Genomic DNA, 17,834 nt, shown 5'->3' on the forward strand with positions numbered 1-17,834 from the left:
GAGGAATACTTTTTCATCTGCTGTATGCTTTATATTACCATGATCTGAATAGATTTACCTTAGATTCTAAGGCCTAGAATATGACCCCAAATCCTCTGCAGTGTGCCGAGGTTGCAAGGCAGGGTTTCCACAGCAGAAAAAGCAGTGTAGCTGAGGATACAGGGTTGAATCCAAAATTCCCATGAGCAGAGCTCCACTCGCACAATTCTCTCACTGGAAGTGTTTTGGGTTTTTTGGTCCAATTCCTCCTTCTGGTCCCTGTATATTCCAGAAGGTTAAGGGCTCTCTAGAACAGGGGTCAGCAAACTTTTTCAGCAGGGGGCTGGTCCACTGTCCCTCAGACCTTGGGGGGGACGGGACTACGCGTTGCTTTTGCTGAAGCCTGGAGATCAAGAGGGGTCGGTGCGCACCGACCCCTCTCGCTCTCCAGGCTTCAGGGATAGCCACCTGAAGCCTTTGGAGTGCAGCGGTACCTCGTGCTGTGCTCCAAAGGTTTCGGGTTCCTTTTGCTGAAGCCGGGAGAGCAAGACTATCAGGTGGCTATCCCTGAAGCCTTTGGAGCACAGCGGGACCTCGCACTGCGCTCCAAAGGCTTCGGGGTTAGCTGCGCGCTGCCCTGCTGCCCTGCGGAGGCTTGAAAGGCTGTCCCCAAAGCCAGAACAGAGAGATGGAGCGCTGCGCAGCCCTCCGTCTCGCTGTTCTAGCTTGGGGATGCCGGGCTTTATGGGGAAACTCCGGGCTTCCCCCTTCAGCCCCGACACTGATTTGATTCAAAATATTTTTTACTTGTTTTCCTCCTCTAAAAACTAGGTGCGTCCTTTGCTTGGGTGCGTCCTATAGAGTGAAAAATACGGTATTTTACAACCGTTGTATTAAATGACTTGGTTGCACATTCTCCACCCCTCCCTTTTAAGAGACTTCTGGTGTTATCAGCAAGGGCTTTGTTGCATTTTCTTTGCCAAGATCATTAGCCATTAGTGAGTAATAGCTTAGGTCAGGAAAGCATCCACTATAAGAGTTGGAGGGTGTTTCCTGATAACATTGAGCAGCCATCCTCATTTGTTTGCGCAACAGCATTTCCTCCTTTTTCCATGTTGCAGTTGTCGTTTAGGAAATGCAACAGTCAGAACTGGTAGCTTCCTGGGAACACTGGTATGAGGAAGGCATTGGTAACCAATTTCACCTTTTCAGAAACAAGCTAGGGAGAAAAGAGAATTATGCAGATCTAGGTAGTAAAACTTTTACTCAGAGTAGACCTGTTGAAATTAATGGATGTTAGTCATGTCTATTAATTTCAGGTGGTCTGCTCTGAATATGACTAATGTTGGGAAAAACTCTTAGTATTCAATTTGCATTGTTCAGTGGTAGAGCGTCTGCATTGAATAATGAAGGTCTAAGTTTCAACTCCTGGCATCTCCCAAGAATCCTGAATCCTGAGGAACCACTGCCAGTCAGTGTAAATGGACCAAGTTAAATGGACCAAGTGTCTGTCTCGGTATAAGACACCTTCTTATGATCCTATGTTATTCATTTATTCATATGAAGAGGAAGAACTATGGCTCAGGGCATTTAGAAGGCATCTCCAGGTAGGTTTAGGAATGTGCCCTCTCATACACTGTTGAGCTTTAGTCAGATCAATGGTCTGACTTATGAGGAAGCTTCCTACGTTCCTGTGTAACCGATACTCCAAAACAGTGTTTGAAATTCCCCAGGTGCCAGGCACATTTTGCAACTGGTGCAGGTCCAATTGCAACCATGTGGAGATCTCTGGATCCCAGGTTGGCGACTGACAACTCCACCTGGCTGGCCCCTCCAGTTTTCTTAAGCAAGTAAGCAGAAGAGCTGATTTATTGCATTTATATCCCAGCTTTTCCTCCAAGGAGTACATGGTTTATTCCCCTCCTCAGTTAATCCCTAAAATGACCCTCTGAGGTAGGTTAAGAGCCTGGCCCAGGGTCACCCAGTGAGGTTCATGTCTGAGTGGGGATTTGAATCCTGATTTCTCATGTTCTAGTCCCACACTCTTCACCACCATACCACACTGGCTTCCAAGTGTACTTCTGTTGTGGGGCAGCTATATAAATTAAGTAGTTAAATAATTATGGGGAAAGCAAAAAGTCACTTAGAGAAGGATCTGAAATATTTCCCTTGACGCTTGAATTGGTTTTATTCCATATTGTTTTATTTGATGTTTTAATGTGTTATAAACTGCTTTGAGATTTTTTTTCTTTGAAATATAAAGTGGTATAGAAATTAATAACAATAATTATTATTATTATTTTCATTGCCAAAAAAACCGGTGCCTAGACATCCTATTGTGGCGACCACAACCTAGCTTTAAGGTTCCATTTGGCTATTAGCTTATATATATCTGCGTTTCTAACACAGCTCCAAAATTTTGCTGATACGCATTCAAAATAGAAAAATAGGTGTACAATAAAAAAGGGAAGCATTATAAATTATGAACCCATGAGGTGATTTTCCCAAACTGCCCACACCTGGCTTCATACGTAAGGACGTGATCACAAAGGAATAATTGGGAGCTTTGTGTGCATCCCTGATTTGTTCCTTTGCAAGTGGGTCTCTCTGACAGTGAACCCCACTGGGATCAGCTACACTAGGGAGTTCCCCATTGGAAAACTGGGGAGGCTTGGGAGGCTCTGCTTTCAGAAAATACCATTCAGCAGATTGGGACTGACTGCACGTCTTTGAGGTTGTCCTGTGACGTTTGGTGACTGACAGGTGGCTCTCCCCAACCACCTATTACAATTTCTGGGGCCCTGAGTGAGTTTGCATCAGAATGGTATTGAGTGGGGTGTCAGTTTCACCTCAACCTTGTTGCATTGGAGTAGGGCCTTGAATCACGAGAGGTGCTGCCTCCTTTGTGAGCCTTTACCTGAGGACACTTAACGTTGTTCTGAAGAGGCCGCTGCTCACGTTTCAGCTTTTAGAGCGTTTAGGATTACTTGGTAATAATGATGGGAGGTTATGCTACGTTCTGCTCTGCCGTTCACAATACTTCAGGCGCTTCATGAAAAAACCCTAGCATCTGCTGTCTGGAGTCATTTATCAGCTAAATGAGATTACATTCCTGTGTGAAGCATTTCAAGGGCGTCAGTAGAAGACAGGATATTTCATAGGGCTTCTGTCTTCTTCTTTTTTTTGTTACTCTGCTCTAATCTGTGTTCTTGATACCTGAGAGCTTCAACATGTCTGCACCCATCTCCCAAGCCTATGCCATTTTTTGAATACCCTGAAATGCATTAACCTCTTACTGCCACCTTTTATCTACCTATTCCCAGACCTAAAAGTAAGATTGAATTGTGGAGAATGTTTAATTTAATTCAATATTTATTTTGACCATTTTTATGCCACCTAATTACTGTAGCCTCTTATGTACCGTAGAAGGGAACTCGCTCCGATAAGACTAAAAATGAGTTTAAATTAAGAATTCCTGGAGTGGTTTAACAATCAGTCCCTCTTCCTAGGGAACTCTGGGAAATGTAGTTCTGTGAGCGGAATGGGGGTCTCCTAACAACTCTCAGCACCCTTAACAGACTACAGTTCCTAGGGTTCTTTGGGGGCAAGCCATGGTTGTTTAAAGTGGCATAATACTGCTTTAAGGTGTAGCTGTGGCCAGGATAGTAGCTAAACAGCCTCTGCAGTGCTTTGGTAAAATGATGAAGGATGGAGGGGTGATGCTCTGGTAGAGGGTGAGGTTATAAAATACATTATAAGCTGGGAAAGAATTACATTGGGTTCCTACACCCACACCCCAAATGGGATAGCCATGTTCATATTTGAGTTTCTTCCTCTCCTTTTCTTATTCTTGCCATTCTTTTCTTCTTAGTCCCCCATGTTTGATGGCAAAGTACCCCACTGGCACCACTTCTCCTGCTTCTGGAAGCGGGCTCGACTGGTGTCCCACACCGACGTGGTCGGCTTCTCGGAACTGCGTTGGGAAGATCAGGAGAAAATCAAGAAGTCCATAGAAAGTGGCGGCGCCGGAACAGGTAGGCAAATGTTTAGTGGCTCTCGAAAGAGATATCTGCTTGCTGTATGAGCCCAGATATCAAGCAGCTTTGGGCGATTTGGGTTCCCAGGCTTGTGGGCTAGTTGCTGCCCCAGATGTGTGGAAGGTGTCCTGGATGCAAGGAAACCGGCTGTCAACAAGAATCAGCCTCCCATGTAGTTGCCATGGACATTTGCAAGTTTTCAGCTTGAGGACTGGAGAAAATGGTTTTTGTTCAGCCTCTCTCTTTTTTCAGACGTAGATTCCAAATGGTCTCTTCAGGGTTAGATTTAACCCATGTTCACTACCCAGAGGTCCATGCAGGGAAATGCTGGACATTTATCTAATAAATATAATGTTTATATATAAATATATATTGTTTGTTTTCCAGGCAAAGGTGACCAAGAGGGAGGTGGCAAAAGTGATAAAAGTTTAAACGATTTTGCCGCAGAATATGCAAAGTCCAACAGAAGCACCTGCAAAGGCTGTGATCAGAAGATAGAAAAGGTAAAATAGGTGTCCAATTCTGTGTCTGTAATATGAGTTATAGCACTCGTAATGTATAAATCCTTTTCAGGAAGGGCCGTAGCTTGGTCTTTGAGCATCTGCTTTGCATGTAGAAGGTCCCATGTTCAGTCCCGGCATCTCCAGGTAGAGCTGGGAATGTCCCAAGTCTGAAACCATGAAGAGCTGCTGCCAGCCAGTGTAGGCATTACTGAGCTGGATGGACTAATGATCCCACTCTATATAAAGCAGGTTCCAATCTTCCTGTACTGTGGAGGGTTGAGAAATTCTCTAGAATAATGTGGCTGGGGGCTAAAGGGGGAATTGGCAAAAATTGCCTCCTTTTAGAGCATAATCTGTAGTTGTGGACCTTTCTGCACAAATTAGAGGCACTGATTAATTTAATTAATAGGGTGGAAATTAATGAGATTAATGCTTCATTACTGTCTTTTAATATACATATTTTTCCTCAACCTTCTGTCAATAACTCATGCAACCTTTTACAAACTTGTGGAGCTCACGTGTTTGGTATAAGAGCTGACTTAGCCACTATAGTGTGAATTTGTGTATAAAAATTCTCTGGCCTTTTTGCACATAACGGTAAGCCGAACTATGGCTTACTGTGAAAGTGCAAGCATGCTGGTGCCGGGAGAGAACATCCTGGCCAGTTTTGCAGCTCATGGTTTATTTCGAGCAAGACAAACTAGCAGTAGATGGAATCTACACACAAATAAAAAATGCTGTGAAAATGCGTTTTTAAAAAAAGTTTTGAAGAAAATACATTGAATTTGCCATAGCTCACTGTCGCCATCTAGTGTCACATTTGTAAATTGCACTTTACAACACACTTAAAATATTTTATTTGCAGCTGTATAGCTGAGTCCCCAGTGTGGCAGCATCAGAACTGGGGGAGGAATGAAGGGGGTTCCAGCATGCTTGCTTATTCACAGCAAGCCATAGTTTGGCTTACGTGAAGCCGGTAACACAGACAGTTGTATGGTCTCACTCATTTATTTAATCCGCCCTCCTTCTCCCATTCTCTCCTGCAGGGTCAAATCAGGATTTCAAAGAAAATGGTGCATCCCGAAAAGCCCCAGTTGGGGATGATAGACAACTGGTACCACCCAGCCTGTTTTGTCAGCCGCAGAGCAGATCTGGGGTTTCTTGCCTCTTTTAGTGCCTCTCAGCTGTTAGGCTTTGGGCTCCTGAATGCTGAAGATAAAGAGACTCTGAAAAAGCAGCTGCCTGCAGTCAAGAATGAAGGGTATGTTGAGTATGCCAAAAGAAGGCAGGATTTCTGTCGACGCAGCAGTAGCTCAGGCAATTGTGAGTCAGGCACAGTAATGCCAGAAACTTTAAAAGGTCTTTCTTCAGTTTTCCACTCCCTGTAGAGAGGGTGTTCAGAGAGCTGTCAGGAGACAGCTCAGGCAGGGGGCTTGGGTAGTCTTAACCTTCCTTGCGAGACAAGTTGCTCAGACTGAAGTCCTGTAATTTGACCTTCTTGGTTCATGGAGTTACCTGGTCATGCTGGGCTGCTCATCAGCAAGGTGGCACTTCATAGTCACAGATAATAGGCTGCCCGTTGTTCTGCCCTAGTGGCACAGGGAGTAAGGTGTCTTGACTAAGCTGCAGTGGTTGCTTGTGTGAAGCCCTTAACAGGGTCTCCTTTGGTACAGCGGGAGTGCCTACAAACATAAGATGGTTGCACAGTGTGGGACCAGTGTTTCTCAAACTTGGGTCCCCAGCATTGTTGGACTTCAAATCCCATCATCCCTGACCACTGGTGCTGCTAGCTAATGTTGATGGGAGTTGTTGTCCAGCTGAGGATCCAAGTTTGAGAAACATAACATTCGGCACTAATCCAGATTTCCTTTTGTCCCTCTCTTTCCCCTGGGGAAACCCGATCTCTGCCACGGAGCAAATGTCAACTGGGGTTTTTTCCCATTTGCTCTGATTCAGTGTTAAAGAGTTGGGTTTTCCAGGGAAAGCTGTGGGGCAAACAGACATCCTCTCAGACTCATGCCTAGAAAGCATGGGGCAAGCAAAAAACCACTCACATCCATGCTTTCTAGGCACGGGATAAGTGGAAGTGTGGACAAATGCTAAATACCCAACTTCTAGCTGAGGCTGTTCAGACCTCTGGAGCTCATGAAATATATATACAGTGGACGCTCGAGTTGCGAATGTGATCTCTGCAGGATGCACATTCGCAACCCGCAGCGTTCGCAACCCACGTCTGCGCAGGTGCAGGTTGCAATTCGGTGCTTCTGCGCAGGCGCAAAGCGCGATTTAGCACTTCTGCGCAGGCGTGACTGCAGAAACCTGGAAGTAACCTGTTCTGGTACTTCTGGGTTTCGGCAGTCCACAACCCGAAAAAAATGCAACCTGAAGTGGACGCAACATGAGGTATGACTGTACAAGCCTTACTTCAACACTTGGATGGTATTGTGAGCCAGACAAAGCACCCAGCCCCTCTTAGGAAAGTCGCTTCTATGCCATGTTTACACTCGTCAGCTCTTGCTTGCAACCAAGGGATCAGATTTGCATGCTTTCTTCCCTTGTCTATTTTGAGGCTGCTGCTTTGCCTCACACCCAGAGCAGCATAGGAGTCTGAAGCTGGATAAATGATTTGCTCTGGCAACTGAGACTAATCATGGAGGCTTTGACTATGCAAAAGCTTCCGGGGTGGGGGGCTTTTGCTTCCATTTTCAAAGGAGATAATTTTTCATTAATGCTCCTGCACCCCTTCCATAATGAAATATTTGCATTTGCTTGCCAGGTTACTACAGAAGCACAGAACGGTGCTAGAATCATGGTGGAAAATAACTTCGCTTGGTGTCAGTGCTAAAAGCAGCTTCATTTGTCATCGCGTTGCTAGTTTGAAATCACTTAGATTCTTGGTTTCTGTACATGCAGTCATGTAAAAAGTTCACATGCAGCAGAGACATATCTAGGTCTTCAAAAATGGCTGGACTTTCAAGAAGCTTTCTCATTTAATAGGCAGATCTTTGCACCTGAAGACCAAACAAGGCATTGTGGCGCAGTTCAGTCGCTTCCTTTTCATTCCTAGGGGAAGGGACCAGAGGTTGAGTCATAGGGCATCTGCTTTGCATGCAGAAGGTCCCCTGTTCATTCCCATTGTCTCCAGGTAGGGCGAGAAGACCTCATGACCTTTTGGCAAGAGTGTGGTGAAAATGATCAAGGGAAATGCTTTGATTTCAGTAGTGGGAAAGAGGCTGCAGTCTTAGTGCCATTGGTATTAAGTGGGGAACCTAAGGCTCTCCAGATGTGGTTAGTCTATAACTCCCATCATCCCTGAAAATTGACTGCCTTGGCTGGGCCTGAAGGGAGAGGGAGTCCAACAGCATCTGGAATGCTGCAGTTTCCCCATCCCTGCTGTAGAGCATCAAGATAGCTGAGGAGAAAGATACCTTTTAAATGGCCATTCAGCTAATGCTTTGAGGAAGGGGTAGGTAAGATGGGCTTTCTTTGTTCAGGAAGCTGGTTGCAAGGTGTTCTAGGACTGCAATCTGGGACTGGAGACAGAAGTCCCAAGCACTTGACCAATCTCTAAGCTCAAAGTAGGAAAGGGAGGGCCCCGCCAGCACAGGAACAAAGAGAAGAGGAAATGTTTCTGTGATCTTCTTGTGGTGTTTTCAGTTAACAACATTTAACCAATTTTCCATTTAGCTCAATGTATCTCAAAGTGTTAAACCATTTCTGGGCACTTTTCAGTTTCGTGATTTGCATTTTGATGATGGGGATACTTGAAACAGATCTCACAGATACGTGTAAAAGCTGCAAAGAAAGGAAGGGGAAAGCCTATGCCAAATATACAGTCCATCATAACGGGCGAAAGAAGATGTCGTGACACCCGGGGTGAGCGTCGCTACGTAGGGCGCATGTGTAGCGTCGCTATGTACGACGCATATGCCGTACATAGCGCCGCTGCACATGCGCTGTATAGCAGTTTGTCGCCACTCCAGCCGCAAACGGAGGATCCCGGCACCGTCCATATGGCGCTGGAGCAGCGCTAGCTTCAAACCGCTATACAGCGCGTGTGCAGTGTCGCTATGTACAGCGCATGCATGCTACGCCACACATGCGCTGTACTTAGCGGTTTGGCGCCAGGAATCCTCTGCTCGCTGCTGCAGCCGTGAATGGAGGATCCTCCACATGCGGCTGCGACTTATCACCCCTGCAGACATGGAACCCAGGGCGTTCCGCCCCCCTGCCCCCCCCCCCATTGCGATGCCACTGCATCATAAACTGGTGCTGCCCAAGAACTAGTAAATGGAGCTGATGGGCTAACTTTTGAGTAACTACTGACGTGAGTTTTCTTTCTCCTCCAGGAAGAGAAAAGGAGATGAGGTGGATGCCAACGTGGTCTCAAAAAAGAAACCAAAAAAGGAGAAAGAAAAACAGTCTAAACAGGAGAAGTTGCTGAAGGTGTGTTTCTCAGTGACTTCTCTTTGTTTCTTAGTTTGCTTCTCACTGACTAAACACTCTTGAACTACCTTCTGTGGGGGAATTCAAAAGCAGTGCGGACGTATGGAATAAAAGCAGAGATTGTCCTTTCTGCATTGCCTCCGTCCCAAAGCGGTTTGGAATCCAAGCATATATGCAAGATTTGCTCCAAGCAGATCACAGTCAGTAAGCCAAAAACAAACATTGGCTGCACCTCATAAACAAACCAGGAGACTCAGGAGCGGTGGTGGTTTCACCCAGCAATATATTCCTGAGTGAAACCGCTATCCCAATCTGGCCTCATACTGCACAGAGTGAGAAAAAAGCTGCATTGGTGAGGCACCAATACAGTTTGTTCCTTCCTCTGCCTCTTTAAACTGCTCAGCTGAGGATCCCCCAGCTGGGCGCTGGCTCCCACACAAGCGGGGGGAGCACCGGGGATGGCTCTGCTGGGGATGGGGAGCCCTCCTGCCCCCCAGATGAGCTGTACAAAGAAGCTGCCTTGCCCCAGTCCCCTAGGCACTGGAGTGAAACTGCCTCAGCTCCCACGGTGAGAGCTGCAGCAATTTTCCCTGGCGCCTCGCAAGCTGAGGCCAATGCAGCTTGTTTTTTTTAACATCGTAGTATATCGCCAGACCGCAATGTTTGGCTGGCGATATTCCGCAGTGTTGAAAAGCTGATATCGCCCAGCCCTAACCTCCACTCCTTTGTTAGCCGAATTGCTAACAACAGAATTAACCATTAGGATACAAACTGAATGATCCCTGCTGTTGCACTTCCAACATGGGGCACCCCCTTTTTCTCTGTCTGCCACACCTTCTGCTCCACCTACGTTTTCTCCACCTCACCTCACTTTCCATATGAAATTAATCTATGCAGCCCTTCAGGCTTAGGTTGCCCAGTCCTGATATGGAAGATAGCATTTTACCGTAACATAATCCCCTGCAATGTTCCTTGTCATGTGTCTTGCATGTACAGTGGTACCTCGGGTTACGAACTTAAATTCGTTCCAGAGGTCCATTCTTAACCTGAAACCGTTCTTAACTTGAGGCGCGCTTTCGCTAACGGGGCCTCCCGCTGCCTCCGCACTGCCAGCGCGCGATTTCCATTCTCATCCTGGGGCAAAGTTCTCAACTCGAGGTACTACTTCCGGGTTAGCGGAGTTTGTAACCCAAAGTGTTTGTAACCTGAAGCGTTTGTAACCCGAGGTACCACTGTACTGCACTTTAATAGTTCCATTAAGAAATAAATCTTTTTTTACCTGTGCTGTTCTCTTCTACAGGAACAGACAGAATTGATTTGGAACATCAAAGATGAGTTGAAGAAAGCTTGTTCCACCAACGACCTGAAAGAGCTCCTGAAAGCCAACAAGCAGGACATTCCTTCTGGGGAATCCGCTGTGAGTTGGATGCTTTCCTGTAGATGACATTTTGACTACATGCTTGCTCTGTATTAACACTCCTTGCACGTTAATTACATTTAGGTAAATGTTGACAAAGTGAAACGTTTATGGAGGGAAAGCCCTGCTCTTAATAGCTTCAAGAAGAATGTGATTTGCGTCTGCATGTAGGGAAGTGTTAATTTTGTTGCCCTTCACCTGAAGATCTTGGGGCGGTTCACAAGATAAAATTGAGAGAGGAGCTATTCAGTACAGTGGAACCTCTACTTACAACCATAATCCGTTCCGGAGGTCTAGTCATAACTAGAAACGTACATAAGTAGAGGCACACTTTTCCATAGAAAGTAATGGAAAAGTGAATTGATCCATTCTAGACGATGAAAAACACCCCCTAAAACAGCAATTTAGCACGGATTTTACTGTCTAACGAGACCATAGAGGCGGCACCTCTTCCACAGCTTCGGGGGTGGGACGGGGCCTCAGTGCTGCTCTGCAGCCAGTGTGGTGAGCTCTGGCAAACTGGAGGCCTCTGCCTGGTGGCGGAGGCCCCAGCACTGCTCTGCAGCCGGCCGGGCAAGCTCCAGGCTACTGGCAAGGCCTCTGTTCGTATCTAGAGGAAAGTTCATAAGTTGAAACACCTACTCAAGGTTGTAACTGGAATCGTACATAAGTAGAGCCATACGTGAGTCGAGATTCTTCTGAAGGCGGACAAATTGGAAATGGTCAGTATGCTCTTGTGACTGGATGTTCTCTGGATGGCTGGAAACATTTGTAGAGCTGGAAGGGAGCTAGGAGATCACCTCTTCTAGCCCACAGCTTAGTCCAAGGCCTGCCATGTAGGAATCAGCCACGCTGTCCCTGACATGACTGTCCAGCCTCTGCTTAAATATTTCCAGCAAAGGAGAGCCCACCGCCTCCTGAGACAGTCTGTTCTACTGCTGAACAGCTCGTTGGGAATGTTCTTTTAATGTTTAGCCAAAAACTACTTCATTACAATTTCCAACCGCTGGTTCAATCTCCTGCCCTCTGAGGTGCCTGTACTATTGTCAGTTTCAAAATAAAGAGCAAATAGAATATGCCAGATGATCATTATGCTTGTTCATTATCATTACCATTATTATCATTATCATCATTTATTATTGTTGCATACTGACTTTCATTCAGAGATCACAGGGCAATTCCAGGGTGGATTTGATTTAAATCATTTTTTAAGGAAAGACTCATTCTTGCTGGTATAATGTTAATATTTACAACCAGAGGAAAGTTTCATTTTTGGAATAATAAATTTTCTTAGACTGAGTTTTAGCACACATGAAAAACTTAAAACCTTAAAGCCTTTGGACTATAATGTAACATAAATAGAAAACTATCTTTAAAAAGATTTTTCCTACAAAAGCATTTTATTTTTAAAATCCAATTTTATTTTATTTTAAAATCATTGATTTGTATCCACCCTGGGAGGTTCATAGAAACACAAAATGACAACACAAAATACATGGTGATAATAAAAAACACCCAGTAACCCACTTCCCACAAATATTTTAAAAGCCAAAGAAAGCTTAATCAGCCAAAGCTCTGGTTATAGAGAAACATATTAGCCTAGTGCCTAAAGATATGTAATGAAGGCACTGGATGAGCCTCCCTGAGGAAAGCATTCCACAGTTATTATCATTACTGTTTATTGATTACCTGCCCTTCACCCTAAAGTCCCAGAGTGGATTACACTAATAAAACACAATATTAAAAACACAACTTGCTGTCATAAAAATATTCTAAGGACTGGCAGAATCCGAAGCCAGGGAGAGGAGATAGTGGAAGATTACTGGAAAATTTAAAGTGTTTATTTAGAAATTTTGTTAAAGTAATGACTGTTAGAAAAAGGGTGGAATGATATTTTATGGATTTAGCAGAAATGCTATAAGAAGTTGGGTGTATATAAGTAATTTACCTTTAATGGGAAATAAGGTTAAAGAATATGTTATTTATAATATGACAGAAAATAGAGAAAGATGGAAAGGATTTGCTGAAACAAGTACTAGAAGTGGGATACAAGAAGGGAGGTGTGAGGAAGTCGAGGAAACAAGGGAATGAAGGACAGAGTATGGAAAAGGAGGGATGTTATTGTTTTTGTCTTGCTTTGTTTATGTGTTTAGTTTAATGGGTTTAGGGTTGGTTCGTATTGTTTATATATTGTATTGTTTTTGTTTTTTCTTGTCTTTTTTTTCTTTTTTCTTTTTTGTCTCTTCTCTCTTTCTTCTACTTTTTTGTAACTTTTAAAAGCAATAAATATTATTAAAAAAAAGAACGGACCTCCAGAACGAATTAAGTACTTAACCCGAGGTACCACTGTATAGCTGCAGGCCATCTTGCTGCAGAGTGAGGTCCTGAGTTGGTGATCTATGAGTAGTATGGTGCAATAAATACTTCCTCTTTTCCTTCTTTCTTTCTTTTTTCTTGTCTTTTCATGGCTTTTTTAGATCTTGGACTGTGTTGCAGATGGCATGGCCTTTGGGGCTCTGCTGCCCTGTGAGGAGTGCAAAGGGCAGTTTGTGTTCAAGGGCGACGCTTACTACTGTACACGCTACATCACCGGTTGGACCAAGTGTGTTGCCAAGACGCAGACTCCCAAAAGGAAAGACTGGGTAATCCCAAAGGTAGGCAGTGCATCATGTTTTTAACTGCATATTTTAATTTATTTAATAGCTACACAAACAAATAGTCTCCATGTGCCGCCCAGTACTGTCATCCCTTCTCCTGCCTCCCTCACCATCATTCTGATGAAAATAGGTTTGGGCTGGACCGGAGAAATTGGACTGGCTCTGTCCCACGCACAGCTGCCTCGCTCCATCTTCAGCCTTGGGGGTTAGGAGAGAAAGGAGGAGACAGATACTTCTCTCGTTTTTCCATCCCTTCCTCTCTCCATCTCTAGGAGTGCCGTATTTTTCGCCCCATAGGACCCACCTAGTTTTTTTGGGGGGGGGGGAATAAAGAAAAAAAATTATCCACCCGCAGCTGCGGCTTCAGCGCGCCCCGTGCTCCGGGCAGCAGGCTGTGGATGTCTGCCTGAAGTGCGGGGCGCTCTGCTGCAGCGCGCCCCACGCTCCAGGCAGCAGGCTGCTATCCACAGCCTAGGGAGCCCTGCGGGAAGTCCCGCAGGGCTCCCTAGGCTGCGGAAGCTGCACGAAGCCCGAAGCTTGGGACGTGCTGAGCTCAGCTCTCCCCAAGCTTCTGGGTGCAGGCAAGCTCTCCGCTAGCGGTGGGAGAGCTGCCCGAAGCCCGAAGCCTGGGGGCGCGCTGAGCTCAGCGCCCCCCCCCCCCAGGCTTCAGGGTGCAGGCAGCTCTCCCCAAGCCATGGGAGAGCTGCGCGAAGTCGTGCAGCTCTCCCACGGCTTGCGGATAGCTTCCTGAAGCCTGGAGAGCGAGAGGGGTCGGTGCGCACCGACCCCTCTCGCTCTCCAGGCTTCAGCGAAAGCCTGCATTCGCCCCATAGGACGCACACATATTTCCCCTTCATTTTTGGAGGGGGAAAAGTGCATCCTATAGGGTGAAAAATATGGTATTTTTTCCACAGTTGGCAGAGCCAGGCTTGCTTTGGTTGGCCCAGGGTTGGTCAAATGCATCTAAGCAATTCCTGTTCTGAACCGCAGGTCCCAAGGGGAGCCTGTGTACTCGAGTGGTTTGACGCAAGGATGCCAAAGGAGGGCGTCCAAAACTCCAGCACGATCTGTTCCAGTGCTTTATTGTAAGAAAGAGCAAGCTTGCAGTAAATCAGCCTGCTGGGCTGTGCTGCCATCACAAACGCGGGGATTTTTGGTTTTATTAAGCAGAAATGGTTAGAGCCCTGTCTGGGATGGGTAACGGGGGTGCAGCCTAGATTCCCAGCAAAACCTCCCCCCCCCCCTCCACTGAGTTCGGAATGCAGAGGGGAATTCTAAGCAAAAATGTATTTACGATACAATGATCTTTATTGTCATTGTCCCATACAGAACAATGACATTGAAAAATCTACATAAGACATTCAAAAACCAAACAAGCCTGCTATCCCAGCCTGGTTAGCCCCCTGAAAACTCTGATACCCCATTTTTAAATACAATATACTCCCATAGGGACTCCTTACACTGTGTTTAAAACCAAAATCGCATTTGGATAGAAACTGTTTCTCAGGCGGCTAGTCCTAGTCTTTATAACCTTCTTCCAGAAGGCAGAAGCTGAAAGAGATCATTTCCAGGGTGCGCACTATCCTGCGCTATCTCTGCAGCTTTCTTATGGCACCTGGAAGCATAGATTTGATCCAAGGTGGGAAGAGTGCACCCAGTTATTCTCTCCGCAGTCTTTACAACCCTGGACAGCATTGTTTTTCACCTGACTGTGCAGCTCCCAAACCCCTTGAAAGAAATTGTGTGTGGCTTCAAGTCTAAGGTGAATTACATTTACTGGAGAGAAGCAGGCCTCTAGTTGTGCAGAGGAATCTTCACAATAGCAAATATTATTCTCTGAATTAAGTTGATTTTGATCATTGTAGTAGCCTGTGGGATCTTCTCACGTGTGTTAACTTTTCTTACCCAAAACGCAGGAGTTCCGAGAAATTGCTTATCTAAAGAAATTCAAATTTAAGAAGCAGGATAGAGCATTCCCTCCAGAGGCTGCCTCTGAAAACTCAGCACTTCCTCCAACAGTTGCTACCCATATTACAGAGAACTCAGCTGCACCAGCAGGTAAATAACCTGCAGGCGTTGTTCATACTAAAGAGAAACTGATTTGCTGAAGAAAAGTTTCCAAAATGTTTGCAGAATTGGCTGAAAGGGGTGAGGAAAGCACAGGGCAGAAATGGCCTTTTTCTGTCCTCTTGCTGCCACCTACTGGCTAACTGGAGCATAATAAGCCCCCTGATATCAACTAACACAAGAGCTTTCCAAACTTTTCCTGTTGGTGACCCACTTTTGAGACATTTCGCGACACAGTAATTCAGTTCTTCCAGCAAACTGGAGGTTAAACTAAGCCCTTTTTCGAGCCCCAGGAGGAGTGCAGGGAGTGTTCATATGGCACACCTACAGACTGCAGCCGACTCTCTTTTAACATGTCGTGACACACAGTTTGGGAAGCTCCAAACTAACAACTTACAACACTCTTCCCCAACCCTGGTGCCCATCACATGCTAGACTACAACTTCCATCAGCCAATGGTAAAGGATGATGGGAGTTGTAATCCAAAACATATGGAAGGCTTTAGGCCGGGGGGGGTGGAGGTGGAAAGATGCTAGCCTGCATGATGCAAATACAAGTTTTAATGCTTGTAGGCAGTGCCAGGCAAAGTCTTGGTGGTGATTAAGAACTTGACCTTCATGTAACTTCATGTAATAAACTCTATAAAGTAAGCAATTCATACACATTTTCTTAAAATTTGGGTAACCTTGATGTGGGGAGGGGGGTTCTCAATATGTTCAGAGTTTTTTGTGTCTCCTGTACATCACACAGTCTGTGTTTACCTTTGAACTGCCAGATAAACCGTTAAGTAGCATGAAGATTTTGATCGTTGGAAAACTGTCGAAGAACAAGGATGAAATCAAGTCTGTCATTGAGGAACTTGGAGGAAAGGTGACGGCTACTGCGAACAAAGCTGATCTGTGCATCAGCTCACAAAGTGAGTAATGCTCTTAATGGGCGGTGTTAAGAAACAGGAAGACTCCCAGTAGGAGAAGAGGGTGACGTTAGATGAGGTAACTAGTTAATATGAAAAGAAGAAGTACAGTGCAGTCTAGGACTGGGCGATAGATTGATCTATTGTCTAAAGCCAATTTGAAGCCCCTAACGTGATACTGGTTTCATCATTTTTGACCTGGAAATATATCGCGAATCACCATGTGTGTGGTGCATTGTGTGCAAAAATCACAATGTGGGAAAAACCGTGAAGCCAGCCAATGCCTCTATATAGCTCCATCCTTATTTCAGACATTGTGATATATCAGTATATCACAGCATTTAGCTGGTGATATATCACGCTGAAAACCAGATAACTTCTAGCCCTAGTTCAGGCATTGGGATGTTATTGTGGTGCCACCTACCCTTTGAAACGCCCTCCTATTACATATCAGATGAGCACCTCTTATTGTCATTTTGGTGCCTAGTGATGTCCACCCTTTTTCAACAAGCCTCTTGAGCAGAGAATCTTATGCTGGTCAGTATCTGCGTTGGCTTTGAAATTGGTTTTTATATGTTTTATGGTTGTTGTGTGCTATCAGTGTCTTTGTTGGTAATTGTTTTGGGATGTTTCGTGGGAAGTGGTTCATAAGTTAAATTAAAATAACTTGCATGGGCAAGAAAATTGCAAGAACAATGGCACAGCGTGCTCTGCTTCCCTTTTCCAGAAGAGGTTGATAAAATGAACAAGAAAATGGAAGAAGTGAAGGAGGCCCAGGTGCGCGTTGTCTCTGAGGAATTTCTCCAGGATGTGCAGTCCTCCAGCAAGGGTTTTCAGGAGCTGCTTTCGCTCCATTCTCTTTCTCCCTGGGGCGCTGAGGTTAAGCAGGAGCACAACGCGGTTCCCGTGGGAGGAAAATCCAGCGGACAGTCAAACACGAAAAGTACCGGGAAGGTCAAAGAAGAGCAAGGTGAAAAACCCACGGGACTCCCAGTTTTTTTACTACTGTTCTTGGCATTTGTTACATTCAGGGTAGACCTCATCCTAGCAGCCAGTTTCGGGGTTCACTCCTGAAATTAAGGAGGTGATTAGTGGAGGGAAGACTTAGAATCACAGAATTGTGGAGCTGGAATTTACAACACTATAAAATACAGCTTAACACTGCCTCTCTCCCTCTCCTGATCCAGGAACGAGCAAAGCGGAAAAGAAGATGAAGCTGACAGTTAAAGGAGGAGCTGCTGTGGATCCCGATTCAGGTGACCATTTCTACATCTACTTTAGGGTTGCCAGAAGGTGACAGGACTCCTACACTTTGAATAGTTGTCCAGAAGAGGGAATTTCAGCAAGTGCAGTTTGCATAGTAAACTGAAATTCCCTCTTCACAACTTTTAAAAGGGTGCAACCACTCTGTCCTTTTACGGTTTGGGGACAGGTTGTAGAACACCATAAGTAAATAAATTCCATGTGTCGAGAAGCCCCTTTGTAATGTCTCTAGGTGCGCTTCAGGGAAAGGGAGGGGGGATGTATTTCAGCATCTCTGTGCTATGTGTTCAAGTTAAAACAATAATTTGGATAAGGGTCAAATGCGTTTCCCCCTGTCTATGGTTGACTGCCTTTTTTTTACAGGCTTGGAAGATTCTGCCCATGTCTTTGAAAAGGGTGGCAAAATCTTCAGTGCCACTCTTGGGCTGGTAGATATTACTAAAGGAACAAATTCGTATTACAAGCTTCAGCTGTTGGAAGATGACCGAGAAATCAGGTATGCCTTTCTTCCTCCCTTCCCAAATAGAAGGTGTGCTGCTAATTTTTCTCCTT

General features: G+C 45.3%; 1 protein-coding gene across 1 annotated transcript in view; it reads left to right on the top strand.

The window, feature by feature from the left end:
* PARP1 (poly(ADP-ribose) polymerase 1) overlaps window positions 1-17,834 on the top strand; it is a 36,030-nt gene that overhangs the window by 3,808 nt on the left and 14,388 nt on the right. Inside the window, exons 2-12 of the mRNA XM_081186369.1 lie at window positions 3,851-4,013; window positions 4,404-4,519; window positions 5,566-5,780; window positions 8,869-8,965; window positions 10,266-10,382; window positions 12,860-13,036; window positions 14,956-15,097; window positions 15,882-16,022; window positions 16,747-16,989; window positions 17,207-17,275; window positions 17,646-17,778. Of these exons, the coding sequence (XP_081042495.1) occupies window positions 3,851-4,013; window positions 4,404-4,519; window positions 5,566-5,780; window positions 8,869-8,965; window positions 10,266-10,382; window positions 12,860-13,036; window positions 14,956-15,097; window positions 15,882-16,022; window positions 16,747-16,989; window positions 17,207-17,275; window positions 17,646-17,778 (1,613 nt within the window). The remainder of the gene's footprint in view (window positions 1-3,850; window positions 4,014-4,403; window positions 4,520-5,565; window positions 5,781-8,868; window positions 8,966-10,265; window positions 10,383-12,859; window positions 13,037-14,955; window positions 15,098-15,881; window positions 16,023-16,746; window positions 16,990-17,206; window positions 17,276-17,645; window positions 17,779-17,834) is intronic.

The sequence above is a fragment of the Podarcis bocagei genome (genome assembly GCF_964188305.1).
Source record: "Podarcis bocagei genome assembly, chromosome: 3".
Classification (NCBI taxonomy): Eukaryota; Metazoa; Chordata; class Lepidosauria; order Squamata; family Lacertidae; genus Podarcis; species Podarcis bocagei.